Genomic DNA, 14,805 nt, shown 5'->3' with positions numbered 1-14,805 from the left:
GATTTTTTTTTTTTGTTCACAACATACTTCAAAGGCCAGAAGAAATACAGACCCGGTCACACCTCCTAGCATTTCTCTGTGGGAACGGGTTCTTCATCTCCCTTTAGAAAGTATGCATACATTAAACCATACTTTTTAATTACTCCCAGACTGAGAAAGCTTGGATCGTACAAATGTGTCTGCCATGGTTTCCACAGTTGCATGTTGGCTAGAATAAGGAAAGCTGTCATTGACAGAAGGATCTGTAGTTTGGCCAAAGAAAAAGTTAACATTCTAAATTAGAAACAGTCCCAAAACGTTAGCAAAAGGTACCAACTTGTTCAGGGGACTTCAGTCTACTTTGGCCCAGTCTGTCACGGTACTTACTTTGGTTCATAAGCACCAAACTGAGAAAACTTAAGCATCTGTCCAGAATTACCACACATAGTCCATTCTCAAACTCTACTCTCAGATCACTTACAAGTCCCCCCCAATTCTCTCCAACTCAAATCACCAAAAAAAAAAAAAATTATTCCTCATTCACACTTTTGCATAGTTTGGCATTTTCTGGAGTTGTACTTTTGTTTTCTTTCATAGCTTTTAAGGGGACTCATCTGTCACATATGCAAGTACTTCCAGTCTAAATCCTTCAGGAGAAAAACTGAGTCCCACTTGAGCAGCAAGCTGTCCAGGATTGTTTGACATTCTTCTTTCAGTTCAAAGTAAAGATTACTCAGTTTTATCTACGCTTTCAGATTTTTCCCTTTGCATCATGCAGCGACGAACTATGCTGTCAAAACTTCCTAGGTAAAACAGGCCAATGATGCGAAAAATGCCCATGCAAACAACCTGGAAACAGAGAGAAACATCTTTCAATTCATTTAAGATCCCAGATCGCAGCATATTATTTCCTCATGAAATAAAAAAGTTCCAGGCAGTTATGTTATATAATCTCAAGAAAACAAGCTCATTAAAACCATCATAACTATGTAACAGTTCAGGATTGAGTAGCAGATAGTAATCTTGGCTTTCCCACCAACTTGCTCCTTCAGATTGAAAATACTACTTCAGTTTCCTAAACCTGAGTCTCCACAGTATTAAAAGTCATTTGATGAAAAAATAATCAATGTTCGCATAATGTTCTACATTTTGAAGTATTTTAAACTATAAGAAATTGTGACTACAGGGCCTTCCCAGATCTTACCTGCTGAAGACCTTCAGTAATAGAAGTGACTGGCGACATTCCACTTGTCAGTATCGACAGCATGTAACCATCTGATCCAACTGAGCTGTTAAAGTTCCCTTGCTGGATGGAATGAAAACAGTGATTAAGAAAAAGTAATTTACCAGGTTGTGGCAAATCATGATGTGTCTTATTTTAACAGCTATTCTTGATGAATATAGCTGATTGATTTCACTAACCACAAATATTTTTATGTAAAAAAATATTAACACAATCAAGAATCAAAAGATTAAAAAAATATTTTGTGCTATACAGCAACATTCCAAAAGGCATTCACTTAAAAATGAACAAGGAAGATAGCCTCTCTTTAAAGTGAGGTGTCCTAAATTACAGCAGATTTCTTTTCAAGATACAAAGGTTCTATTTCTTCTTGAAGCATACGTACTGATGGAGAAAATGCATGATCGTCTCCCCGTCTGTAAAACTATTTCAGAGACAGAATCACACCCTACCTCTTGTCAGATCACTAATCACTGCTATAATTGTAGAAGAAAATATTGCTTGCCTTTTGTCAAAATTAGCTTGCTATCACATGATATTGGGGGGGGTATTCCAACTGCTAGATAACAGGTCCTCCTCATCTACGTCAAGGATTTTTAACTAGCCCTCTGCAGAACCGTGAGATACACAGCCTGCTAAGCAATTCAGCTGGCAGAAGAGCGGGGACAGACACCAGGAAAAAGTTGTTTGGTCATTTGGTTCTTCACTACTCATGAGGAAAATTGCAGCTCTATAGCTCTGACTCCTAGGTTTCTCCCGTGTGTTTCCAGCAGACTTTATGCTGGAAAACAGACTTTCTGAAACACTGCAGGACTAAATGTACAGAATGCAGAAATGAAAGGAGGGGGTGGTGTTCCTGAATTAGGGTTAGGAATGAATCTACGCAAAGTAGTAGAGGCTATGAGATTTGGTTATTTCCCACACACCTGAAAGGACTGGGAGCTCTTACAGTACAGAGTTACTTTTTAATTTCTACTTTAGTTTCTCAGCTGATGGCTTGAGTGCATAAAGAACATGGCTCAACTAATGTATCATCCAAAGTGCTGGAAAGCATAGCGTAGAAATATCAGATGCTTAAGAAGATTAGAGAGGAGATTAGTTTTCCTTAAGCACTAAAGCAGAATGCTATGTGAGGTAGTACTTGCTTTTAAAACTCACCACCCCAAAACCAGACATAATTTTGTGTTTATGTGCTGTATTTGTGAAAATACTGTAAACACTTCACAATTGAACACCTGCTGTTGATGTAAAATCATGTTGAAGATCAAGAGTGTTTGGAACTGTAAAATAATTACAGATTTTAGGATTCGATCGAACATAAAATTTCATGTTTGTTTCTACTCTGAGGTGCTTTATTCAATATGCAAGCAATCCATAACACAAAACATTTTAAAAAATCTGCAGAAAGCCAGTATATCTTTAACCCTAAGAGCAGCATTTTACATGTTTTAATCGCTCATGAATCACATACTTAAGACATTACAAGCCAAAAAGGCTAGACTGCCTTCATTTATTGTAAAAATATTTTTATATAAACTCATCTTCAAGAAAAATAAGATAGTCCAACAGGCTTTTGAGGTTAGACAAATGGTATTTGACACATACAAAGTCAATAGAGTTTAATGGTTTAAAGTCAGTCATAATCTGCCTTTGAGACATTGCATCATACTGATGCATCATTTTGGTCTTTCTAATATACAACTTCAGATACTTTTCAGTTCCAAGAGATTGTATAAAATAATTTGTGGGCACGGTGGCAAAAGATGAATAAAGAAAATACTTCTCGTTTAAACTAACCAGCAGAGTACTGTTTTGTGTAAATTGATTTTGTATTTAGCTTAGCCATTGTCTCACAGTCTTAAATAAGCATTACATACCATCCTAGTCTCTCCAGAGAACATCACGCTTTAAAAAAAAGATAATTTACTTACTATGGCATCTTTGACTATAACTCTGGCGACTTGTTCTGCTTGGCAAACAGATGAGGTTTCAGAAATTAGCTTCGTCTCTAAGGGCTTTAGTAGAAAAACACCAATGTAAGTTTGACCAACATCACACAGGAGAGAAAAACATGAAGGTCAAATTTTGGTTTTTGGTCTTTTGTGATGGATGACATCACTGTTAGCAAGTGGTATCATACTGTCACCTAAAACATTCACTTAAAGGTAAAAGCACCTTCATAAATAAGTCTAATTTTATGAGGGGAAATGCCAACTTTTCCTTGAGTAGTACTTTTTTATATTTTATTAGTAATATACCGTAAAAAAAAAAAAAAAAGTGGTTCTTTTCCCCCAAGTATTTTATTTTCAGCAGAAGCTCCTCAACACCTGTATTAGTTCTTTTATGTTTTTTGCCAGAAATGAAGTAAAAGATAGGCCTGAAACATTTTTAAATCCTACAAAACAAATTTATACTTTTTTTTTTTTTTTTTTAATTTCTCGAACTCCACACATTGGTACCCGCCAAAATCCATCACTGCGTTTTATTTCTTCATGCTTGAGAGCATTTATGCCACTTTACCTCACTAGAAAAAAGCAATTATGGCCATTATTTTAGCAATCACAATTTCTTTCACAAAAATCCCAAAACAAAACACAAAAACCCACAAAACAAGTCTAGTCTGCTACCAAAACAAATAGCAAAAATATGCTTTAAAGTATTTAGAAGCATGTTCATCATTCATGTCCTTTTAACAAATAAAACAACTGATGGAGCTAGCTGCACAGCAAGCTATTTAAATACGTTAAGATAGATGGTTCTGTTTACAAAGAAAAAACAGCACTAAATTAGGGAGAAAGAGTGCTTGGTTACAAGTCAACTTGTTGTAATGTGTCTTTGCCAGCAGAAATCACATACAAACGCCCTTTACACGCCTTCCTACAGCTTATGGCTTATGTCATCAGATCTCCATCTCATAACCCCTATGTACCCTTGAGCTTACTGGCCAGTATCAACCAAATCTGAAAGAGATATAGGGTTGTCAACATTACAATAATGTAAGTTTGTGGGGAAAAAAAAAAGAAATCAGCAGCTGTTTAGAAGCAACAGCTAAAGTTAATGACATGTTGAGAAAAAGGCAGGCAGAAATCAACGATTAAATACTTGATTTGGCTGGTCAGCAGCTAAAGCATGGTTGTCATTTATAAAGCAGTTATCCTCCTGCTCCCCAAAAAAGCTTAATGATTAAACACAGGAAAGATGTATTCTAATTCCTGACATCATCTTTAACTATATTGAGTGATTACAGAGAAAAATAGCCTAGTCCTAATGAGATGTAAACTACAGAGACAGATATTCTAAACTAAGTAGTATTAAATAAATGCAACAATAATAACTGAATACCTAAAGTGTTAGAGCAATGCACTATTGCAGAGATTTAAGGTACAGTATCACAACAGGAGCAAATCACTCAAAGACTTCATATATGCTAAAAGGAAGCATAAGTCTTTGCTTAAAAGACAATACCTTTTTGACAGGTAAGACAAATCTCACTTAATCTCTTTCAAAGGGAAATCTTAGACGAACAGTGCATTTTGCTGGTGACTATATTTCCCTGAAATAGGCTACTATGAATAAAAAAAAAAAAAAAGCTAGAGCATATGCAAGCTATACAAGTATCTGCAGATGTCTAATTCACTTTATATGGATGTGTGGGAGTATACATTTAATACAGAATATCTATATCAGGAAATTATGAAGTACGAATTGTGTTATACAATCTCTACTGATTCCTATAGAAAGGGTGAAAGACAAAATGGAATTCAACCCCAATTTCCTGTTATACATGATGGGGCATCTTGAAAAGGCTGATCTCCTTGGATATCAGGTTTCTAGTTCACTGTATGGAAATAAAAAGAGACACATTTTTCTCTGGTTATCTGATACTCCAGTTGGAACAGGGGACCTGAATGTAGTTTTTGGAATTACACTTCATGTGCAGGGACCTGTCAAATGGTAAGAGGCAACAATTTTTGAAGGTCAAAACTTTAACTTCTAAGGTAAGCCAAATGAAAAAGGCCTACTGCTGACACACCCCTCATGAAAAGTGATACTGTCATTTGCACTACAAACACAATGCAAGAGACTTTGCTTCCTATTTTAATACTAGACAATAGCCACTGCTGAATTGTTTCATTACATATATTCATACAGCATGGTTAGTTTGCAGACTTCATTGAAGGAATTGAGGTTTATTTTGATCTGTCACATCTATCAGAACAACTGCATTTTATCAAAGATGAAAAATAGTAATATTACTTTTGGGTCATTAAGCTCTGATATCAAAACAAATAGTGGTTTTACAGTTTACCATTCCACAACAGTATTTCGACTGTGTGCAGAAAGACTTTACAGCGTTTCAGATATTAAAGGCACATAGTTCTTCCATTTAAAGCCAGAGCAATAAACCACACAAAAGTTGTTTTACACAAGCTATTTAACTCCAACTAGTTAAGCTGATAAAACTGAAGTGTTTAAAAGTACTTCTTAATGTCTTAATATGCACTGATTTCAAAAGTACTACAGAAGTGAATGAAGTCTGAAATGCATTGCTTACTACGAAGTGACATTTTAAAACCATCACAGTATTACTGAAGGACAATTTACCTTTGTTTTACTTTCTTCTGCAAAGCCAGGTGTGTCAGTATCTGGAGGATAAGCCACCGTTATGTAGATATTATAAGGTTTTACCTGTATTATACAAAAGTTAAGTGTTATCTTAATGCGGACAGCCTTTATACATCCCTCATAACTTCATTAATTTCTCTTGCACCAAAGAAATACAGCAAACATGAATTTAAATTGCTTCCCGTGTTAAGTCACCCTCATATTTACCAATTGCAAGATGCAGGCCTTTGTCAAATGAGAAAGCAGAACAGCAAAGATTTTAAAGAGATGGTTGTGGTGTTTTGTTTAATAAAAGTATCTAAAAACTTGTCATTCAATGTAAATTATTTTATGAATCTAAACTTTGAGATATTTAGGAGGAATGTGAATATAGTTTAGCTCTAAAATTTTACCAATTTAAATTTTAAAACAAAACTAAACCATTGCCAAGCACCAGTACCCAGCATTCATAAACACAAGGCCAAAAAGGCTTTCACTAAGGCTTATTAGCATGCTTTTTTGTTGTTGTTTATGTCAACATATTTTCACTGCTGGACAAATATGAGAAAAAAACACAACAAAATTATAAAACTCAAATTTGACATCTTTAGGAGGTATACTCAAGTGATAAGGCTTTTCAACCCATGGTATAAACTTGCAAGGGGTCAAAGTCTAAGGAGACAAAAAAAAAAGTAGAAAACGTGAGGGGAAAAATGAAGGTGTCACGTCAAGGATTGCATTTAGTTATGTATTTGTATGTATGCATCACAGAATTACATCACTTACTGCACTACTACTCAGAAACTACTACAATGCAAACCTATACTCCAATACAAATAAAGAAGCTTTTAACGAAAATATTCAGAAGGCTAATCATAGAATCACAGAATAGTTTGGGTTGGAAGGGACCTTCAAAGGTCATCTAGTTCAAACCCCCTGCCATGAGCAGGGACATTTTCAACTAGATCAGGTTGCTCAGAGCCCCGTCCAACCTGGCCTTGAATGTCTACAGGGATGGGGCATCTACCACCTCTCTGGGCAACCTGGGCCAGTGTTTCACTACCCTCACTGTGAAAAATGTCTTCCTTAGATCTAGTCTAAATCTACCCTCTTTTAGCTTAAAATCATTACCCCACGTCCTATCGCTACAGGCCCTGATAAAAAGTCTGTCCCCATCTTTCTTATAGGCCCCCTTTAAGCACTAGAAGGCTGCGATAAGGTCTCCCTGGAGCCTTCTCTTCTCCAGGCTGAACAACCCCAACTCTCTCAGCCTGTCCTCATAGCAGAGATAAAGCAAAGTATTGTGAAACGCTAATAATTTATCATTTATATTGTGGAACATTCTATATCGAAATCACTTACTGAAATACCACATCACAGGTCCATAAACACCCTATTTTTAGTTTTGAATAATTCATTCTTCACAAAAAAGCTGTCACCAGGCTGGAGAAAGACCCTGCAGTCACATTGTTCTATTTGGCAGGCCAGAAGCAATCAAAGGCAGTTTTACCCCACATTCTTGGCCTGATCAAGGCATACAACTACATTGAACAGGGTAACAACAGGGACTATGCAAGGGTCTAGAACCAAACACAGACACTATATAAACACTTAACAACTAAAATATACATTCTTAACAGAAGAATAAGGGAAGTAATTTTCAAATCATTTACCTGTCTTACTACAATCTACTTACCAACATCATTCCATTGAATAATGAAAAGTTTTTAGTTGGTTCTTAGCCTTGACTTAAGCATAAGCTTAGATCATTACATTTTTAAAAGCTCAGCTATATAAAAAAATTTAGAAGGGTGAACCACTGTCAACACTTTTTTTTTTGTGGACAATCCTCAAATTCTAGCTTGCAAGTTTTACTGTTTCATATGGTTTGTATACCACTTACCACGGCCTCACAAACAAGTTGGGAATCACTGGACAACCCTCATGCATCCATGGGCTCTTCAATATCATTCTGCACTTAGAGCCTTAAAAAAGACTTTTACTCAAAAGACTTAAAATCCAAGTCCTTTTAATTAAAATAAAAGTTTTTTAAAAAGTCTGCACATGTAGCATCTTCAGTTCTAGAAACAGATTCAATCTATTCCCTCTTATGCAATTGAGAGGAGCTTACTTTCTGCAACCCCATGCAGAGCAATAGGATTGTACTGCTGCCAAAAAAAGGGCCAACATAACACAGAGATATCAGCAGTGCCATACAAAACAAAAAGAGCTATTTAAATGATTTTTGTTTACAATAAAAAATACTTAAATTATTGCACACATACCTCCATTTGCAGGGCTTCAGCCAAGCCTCGAAGAGCGAACTTTGTTGGAGAATAAGCTGTATAACCAAATAGGCCTAACTGCCCAGCCTGAGAGGATACAAACACAATCCTTCCCATTCTTCGTTCCTTCATGGTAGCAATTACTGCTCGACTTGGGTAAACACTACCCAGATAATTGACTGCCATTAATCTCTGTACAAATGATATTAATATGGTATTTTAGCCACAGATTCAGAATCCTTCAGCTGTTTGGCATTATGTATCAAAAATCCCTCTTTCAGTCTGCTTTAACAATGAAGTTCACTAGATTTGTAATTCAATCAGCTGGCAAAAAAAACAATAATTGTTTTCTATTCTACAGCTTCATAAACTGTTTTACAGCTAAAAATCTTACTTCAAGCCAAAAGAAATCCAGTCTAACTACAAGTCTTAATAGCATCCAGGATACTGATAATAGCGTGAACCATATGGCCTTCAAGGAAAAGAGAATATTTGAGGGAAAATCTAACCTAAACAGTGTCCAGGAAACAATCCATTTACACATGGCATATGAAAACATACTGAAATGAAAGTTTAAAGAGCTTTCTAAAACAGGAAACTGGAAAATTCTATGCATTTATGCATTCTAGAGGTTTTACTCTTTGGCAGGATAAGGGAAAGTCTTTAATGTCACTCTCTAGAAGACCTAAAACACAACTGATAGCCTATACAAGCAACATAATGGATGATTTAAATGTATTATGAAATTATGCCCATTTAATATTTTCAGATGATTCAATGTGATCTGTAGATGACTGGGGAGCTGAGGGCTGTGCAGGTATAAAGTAATCAAAATACAGGGGTTTGGGTTTTTTTTTTTTTTTGTCTTTTCATCAGAGCAGCAGCCTCTCAAGCTGCAAACAATTTGTGTGCCTCAGAGTTGAACACTGATAACAGCTGAATTTTTCTTAGGCAGGTTAAAATATATATCTAAAAAAAATATCTTCACCAGAAAAAAAATGAGACCATGTGAAATTCAGTGCCCTTCCGAGTGCATTAAACTATAAAAATACATGCCAGGCTCTTTTGCCATCTTGAGGACTCTATCCCAGAGGGGGAATTCACTGTTCTCACCTGTCAATGGGCTAACAGTTAGATGAGAAATTAGAGGCAATCCTCACAAATCTAAAGATGCATTCTAATTCTGACAGCTACCATAAATCAAGTGTAACACTATTCATACAAAGTCAGCAAAGACTCAGGAATGCAATCTAATTGTTAGAACGGTTGAATAAGAAATAATCACAAAATAAAAAATATGCTCACTCACTTCAAAAGAATTCACTTCAATATCCTCAAACTTCCCTGTAACTGATGTTCCTGCACAGTTTACAAGCATGTCAACTGGCCCCAGCTTCTCCTGAGCCTGGAAGAAGGGACATAGGTTAAGATGTTCCTTAGCAGGAAAAAAATAACTTTCCTATAGCACAGTATCATTCTAAGAAACTATTTTGATTAGAAATACATCATACACAGATAAGCTTCTTAAGATACATAGATGAATCAGTTACTTCCTCACCTGTTTTAGAACATTTTCCACCTGTTCATAGTCTTTAGATACATCAACAGAAATACATAGTACAACCTAGAAAAGGAAAGTGAAAGAACATTTTTACAACACAGTAAGCCCAGTAACTGTGGAGTCCAAGCCTTTCAAAATGAAACAAAACTCAGTGATACATCTTTTCCAGAAAAACAGCAAGTCTTTTTGACAGAACAGTTTGCACTTCTCCCACACTGGAGAAAGCAGCCCCTGCCCTCTCCAAGCTCCTCCCCCTCACACACACATTCTAGTGTAACAAAGATTATATTAAGAACAAATAAGCACTTCAGGATCTTCAAAGCAGCTACTCATGTGCAAAGTAACATTTCTAATTTACTGTACTAAGACACACTATGACTTGAGTTATTTACATAAAGTCTAGTGAAAACTATTCTAAGGCAGTCAAAATTCCCCAGTGCTACATCTATGTTTCACCAGTACTAAACACAAGTCAATCAGTTTACATAGCTTAGGCTTATCTTTAAGAAAAAACATTTTTCTCCCACATCATAGAAAGGCACGGTTGTTGCTCTGAAACTGCAACACCATTACTGCAAAAAAAGTTTCCAAAAACTATATAGCAAGTGTTAAAATCCTCCTAACTTCAGTACTGGCAATGCATGCTACCCACTTTTTTAATAATTTTTTTTGGAAAGACAATAGTAAACTTAGTTGCACACTATTTAATTGGGACACGTCAAGGACAAAACTAAAATAAAAATTCTATGAGAAACTGTCTAGTTGCACAGTATCATAAATATCTAAAAAGTGAAGTAATGTGTGTATGTTTATTCCTTGACTGGAAACCAGAGATCATGGATTTTAGTTTGAAAGATGCAGAAATATAAAAATAAGCATTGGCCCAGCGTGGCGGACACCATAGGACGACAAAAAACAGATGACCATGATATCTAAGTTTTCTTGCAGCTAAAAGTTAGGCCCTGTTTTTCTTGAAAGTTACTGATTCTTTTCAGCAAGATGATCTCAGAATCTATGCTTTGAAGCACTTGGAAACCAACTTCTGGCCAAAGGAAGCGCTGCATGTGGGTTACCACTTCCAAACTGTAAGGTCACTACAGACTCCAGCTTGGCGAGGTATTGACAAATAAGCTACCCTCTCTGCTTAGCAATCAGCAAAGCTTCAGGGCCATTCATCATCTTAAAAGGAAAAGCAATCTCATATCACAATAAAGGAGGTATTCCTGTATTCTTGTTCCAATTTCTACCCTGTTACTTTGGTCAATTCATTTAAAATCAGTTTGAGGTGAAAAAAAACAAAGTCATCACCAGTTTGTAACAAGTATCATCATGACCACTTGTCATGGGGTATGTGGACACACATACGCACAAAAAAAAAAAGCTTACCACAGTGTAACTAACTGCTTTGGCAGCTAGTCATTTGTCAGTTCTGCCTCTGGTCAGACTGCAACACTTCTGAGCTGCGTAAACAGAATCTGCTTGCCATTCCTGTACAGCAGGTTGGCTATTCCTGCCTCCCAGCATTGTGTGTAGTTGGACATCAGAGTGAACTTGTGGCACAAGTTATTGGTGGGTCTGCATGCATCTTCCCTTAGGGCGTTTATTACATTTTGAAAATATTTACCTTTTCCGTAAGTTTGAGAACAAAATAGCAGTTGAACAAAAACAATGTTGATTTATTATCTGGATGTCTTTGCAAGATCAGTGATGATGTTAAAAATTGGAGCAGTTGGTTAATACATCAGGTTGCATAGATTAGTTATTCATACTGTGAACAACATACTCAGGAACTACCATGGCTTTTATTGACTACTGCCACATTATACAATTCACCTCTTTTCTTCTATTATCATATGTTCTTCTGCTACAATATACTGATTACCTTCACTCCAGAGCATATGCTATAGATCCATGCCTAGGACACAGAATATGCTGCCAGAAATAGCCTAGTATCCCCAGCCCTGTTCCTCACCTTTTGTTCTAAATATTGCATGGTACTGGATCATTAATAAAGCTTTCACAATAAAAGATCAATTCAACTCCCAGTGAAGTAACTTATTGCCCTAATAGGAAAGGGATTAAAAAAAAAATTGCAAAAAAACCTGTAAGGGCAAGGATTCTGTTTCGTTGCACACCTATACGCAGGAAGGCTGCACTGTCAACACTAAATAAATCTTTAAAAGAACATTTGCAAAGTCAAATGCTAAAATGTACATAGATGCCAGACCCCAGCTGTCAATGTAACCTGGTTTCACGTGTAATCCAACAGCTGAACGGTGAGAGCATACACTCACCTAAAAAGTAGTCTTTCCTGAGGACCTTTGTCTCTTAGCTCAACATCTACTAAATGTTAACAGTCTCTGTGTACGTGATCCATATCAGACATCATCTTTCTCTACACTTTAGCAATCTTTTTGTACAGCTTCTCTCTGTTCAGCTACCCTCACTGCCCAGTTTCTGATCTGCTGTTCCAGTGTGAGCTCTGCCCCAGAATCCCTGCTTTTTCCAGTTCTGTTCTTTGCATATTTTGAACATAGCAAGCTTACCTATTTTAAGCTAGTATCTCCACAAGCTCTAAAACAGTGTCTTTATGCACAAGTGCACCATCTATTCACTGAAGCAGCTTCAGTGTTTAGAAGTCTCAGAACTTCACAAATGTAACTTGTGTATCTGTTACAGTACTTTGTGAGGAAAAGGAATACAAGTATGATGTAGTGAACTAAACCTGGAAACAAGTATCTAAACTTCTATCCCAAGATAACTGCTGTGTTCATGAATTGCAAAAAGTGAGAGATTTTAAAAAATTTGGTTCTTCCACTTCATCTTGAAGAACAAAATGTTTATCAAGTGATTACATTCATATCAACATTAAATTGCAGCTATCAAAAAAAGCGTACTACACCTACAGCTAAAGACATCAAACTTTTTCGCTAAGAAAAACAGACTAATGCACTAGGCTAGGCAACATCAAATGTAGCAGAGTTCAGAACATCTCATGTAAGTAGATTGGTATTTTTAATTCAAATACCAACTCCTCACTCCTTTTTGTCAAACAGCTTTGTTTTAAAGACAGGACTACTGAACTACCTATATTGTAGTGACTATCTTAAAACACGCAACAGCCACTGTTAGCAGTGATCTTACCTGCTTGTCATTAACAGAATACTTCTCTATTTCCTTCTTTGTCTGCAACAGCTTGTTCTGAAATGGATACAAAAACAGCTAAAGCATTGCCATTCTGAGGGCAATATTTACCCTCAGTGTTTCAGTAACGCTTAAAAACAAATTCCCTAAAACCCCAAAAAGATATCCTCAACTAGTTATAACACTTTACTATTATCATTTTACAGATTTATGTATATGTGACAGAAACATGAACTCCATCAAGCTACCAAGAACTCACTTACCTGTTTTTTACTTCATCTTCTAAAGCCAGTAACGACTTCTATAATAGATTTAATGTTTTTATTTCTTACAACTGCACAGAGCACCTAAGACTGTAGGTATTAAGTTTTCTTCTGTATTTTGGTTCTACTTTATATTTATGTAACGTTACATAAACTATTCTGAAGAACAATCACTGTCATGGAATTATCATAAAAATTAAACTAAAGATCAGTAAATTCATATTGTTATACTCCTTTCAAGAAAAATACTGTTAATTCTGGCTGCATTCAAGGTTATACAAAATAAGTTGTCAAGTGCAAGTAAATTATCATACAGCTGGGACTGAGGCCCTCTGAAAAAGGGCTTCTGTTTCCTGAATAATTATTTTTTTATCTACAAAGAAAATAACAACCCATTATAAGAACAGTCATTCCAACTAACTTCTGAATACCTCTTAGTTAAAAAAAAAAAAAGTAACCCTTTTTCCTCCAAAGCTGTCTTGAAGAAGTTTTTCACTAGTAAAACATATGATATAATGCTGATTAGACACCAAAATATTCTGTGAACTTTAAGAATTGTCTTTAATCCGTCAGTTGTCACTTACTGTAGGTAAAACTACAGCTACTACAGTTTTAAAGAATATGGGTTTTTCTCCTGCTTTTGTCCTCTGCCACAGATCTAGACAGGGAAATAATCAATGCCATTAACAGAAGCGATAGCACTGGCAGTGTTTTAAGGCAAGCTAATCGCAAATTCCATGTTGGCCTACCCTCCTTAAAAAGGCAGACACCTCTCCTACTCAAATGCAGTAATTTGCAATGCTTAGGGTCCTCTTACAATATACACTGAAGAAAGTATGAATAATTATCAATTCCAGAATTATTCCCCACCTATACAGATCTTCTGGGGACAGTTTAACCAGCAAAATACACATACACTTACCTCATCCCTTGCAATCAGTGTTATGAAAGCACCTTGCTTGTAACATTCAATAGCAATACATTTTCCAATTCCACTGGAGCCTCCAGTTACCTAGAAGTTATTTGAAAATGGCAGTGTTAGTCCACTATTCTCATCCCTTCTCCCATATGATAAAGAGTCAAATCAAATGAAAAGTCTAAAAATATACTATGATTAAAATATCACCCAATGAGGTATGAATACACAAGATACACTAAAATTAATTTACTTGTTGAGTATGAATGAAAAATTAGATCTGAACAGATCGATGATCATTTGTTTCTACCCCAAACAAATTTTACCTCAGTGGTATTTTTTTTGCTCACTTCTTATGCGAGGCACACTTAGATCCACTCCCACATGGGCTCTCTCACATGCTTTTGACAAAGTTCTGTATATTACTTCTAAAAGCAGAAGTAGTTAAAAGTTTGAAATCACTATTAACATTAGCCATAACAATGCGATTATACACTGCCCCTCCATACCTGGTCACAGTAGAAATTATTTGTAAAATTAACAACTGTAGGTTGCCTGCTGAAGATACAATCACATAAACATAAACAGAAAATACATTCTTCCTTATTAAAAAAACTCCATTAATTCAACAGTTGGCTCCCTGTAGAGTATTTCTCAGTCCCCCAGTCTGGACCTTGAACTATCCATGCCATCCTGCAACAGCAGTTCTGTGGAGATGCCAGTATCTAAACTTCTATTATCTTTTCTTTTTCTTCCTCTGAACTGTAACACTGAATAGTCTTTTACGCAAACAGGGAATTAATAGTTCA

The 14,805-nt window shown here is 36.0% G+C and overlaps 1 protein-coding gene across 1 annotated transcript; it reads right to left on the bottom strand.

The window, feature by feature from the left end:
- Window positions 1–314: 314 nt before the first annotated feature.
- Window positions 315–14,467, bottom strand: KDSR (3-ketodihydrosphingosine reductase). Its single transcript, XM_010286160.1, is given in 10 exon segments — window positions 315–828; window positions 1,184–1,285; window positions 3,154–3,237; window positions 5,828–5,911; window positions 8,113–8,304; window positions 9,422–9,517; window positions 9,671–9,736; window positions 12,818–12,874; window positions 14,003–14,092; window positions 14,423–14,467. Coding segments are annotated over 10 exon segments (936 nt in total). The 3' UTR covers window positions 315–708.
- Window positions 14,468–14,805: the final 338 nt, after the last annotated feature.

This window comes from Phaethon lepturus, unplaced genomic scaffold (assembly GCF_000687285.1).
Source record: "Phaethon lepturus isolate BGI_N335 unplaced genomic scaffold, ASM68728v1 scaffold48444, whole genome shotgun sequence".
Lineage (NCBI taxonomy): Eukaryota > Metazoa > Chordata > Aves > Phaethontiformes > Phaethontidae > Phaethon > Phaethon lepturus.
The sequence above is the reverse complement of the archived record's forward strand: the minus strand, read 5'-3'. Positions and strand labels throughout refer to the sequence as shown.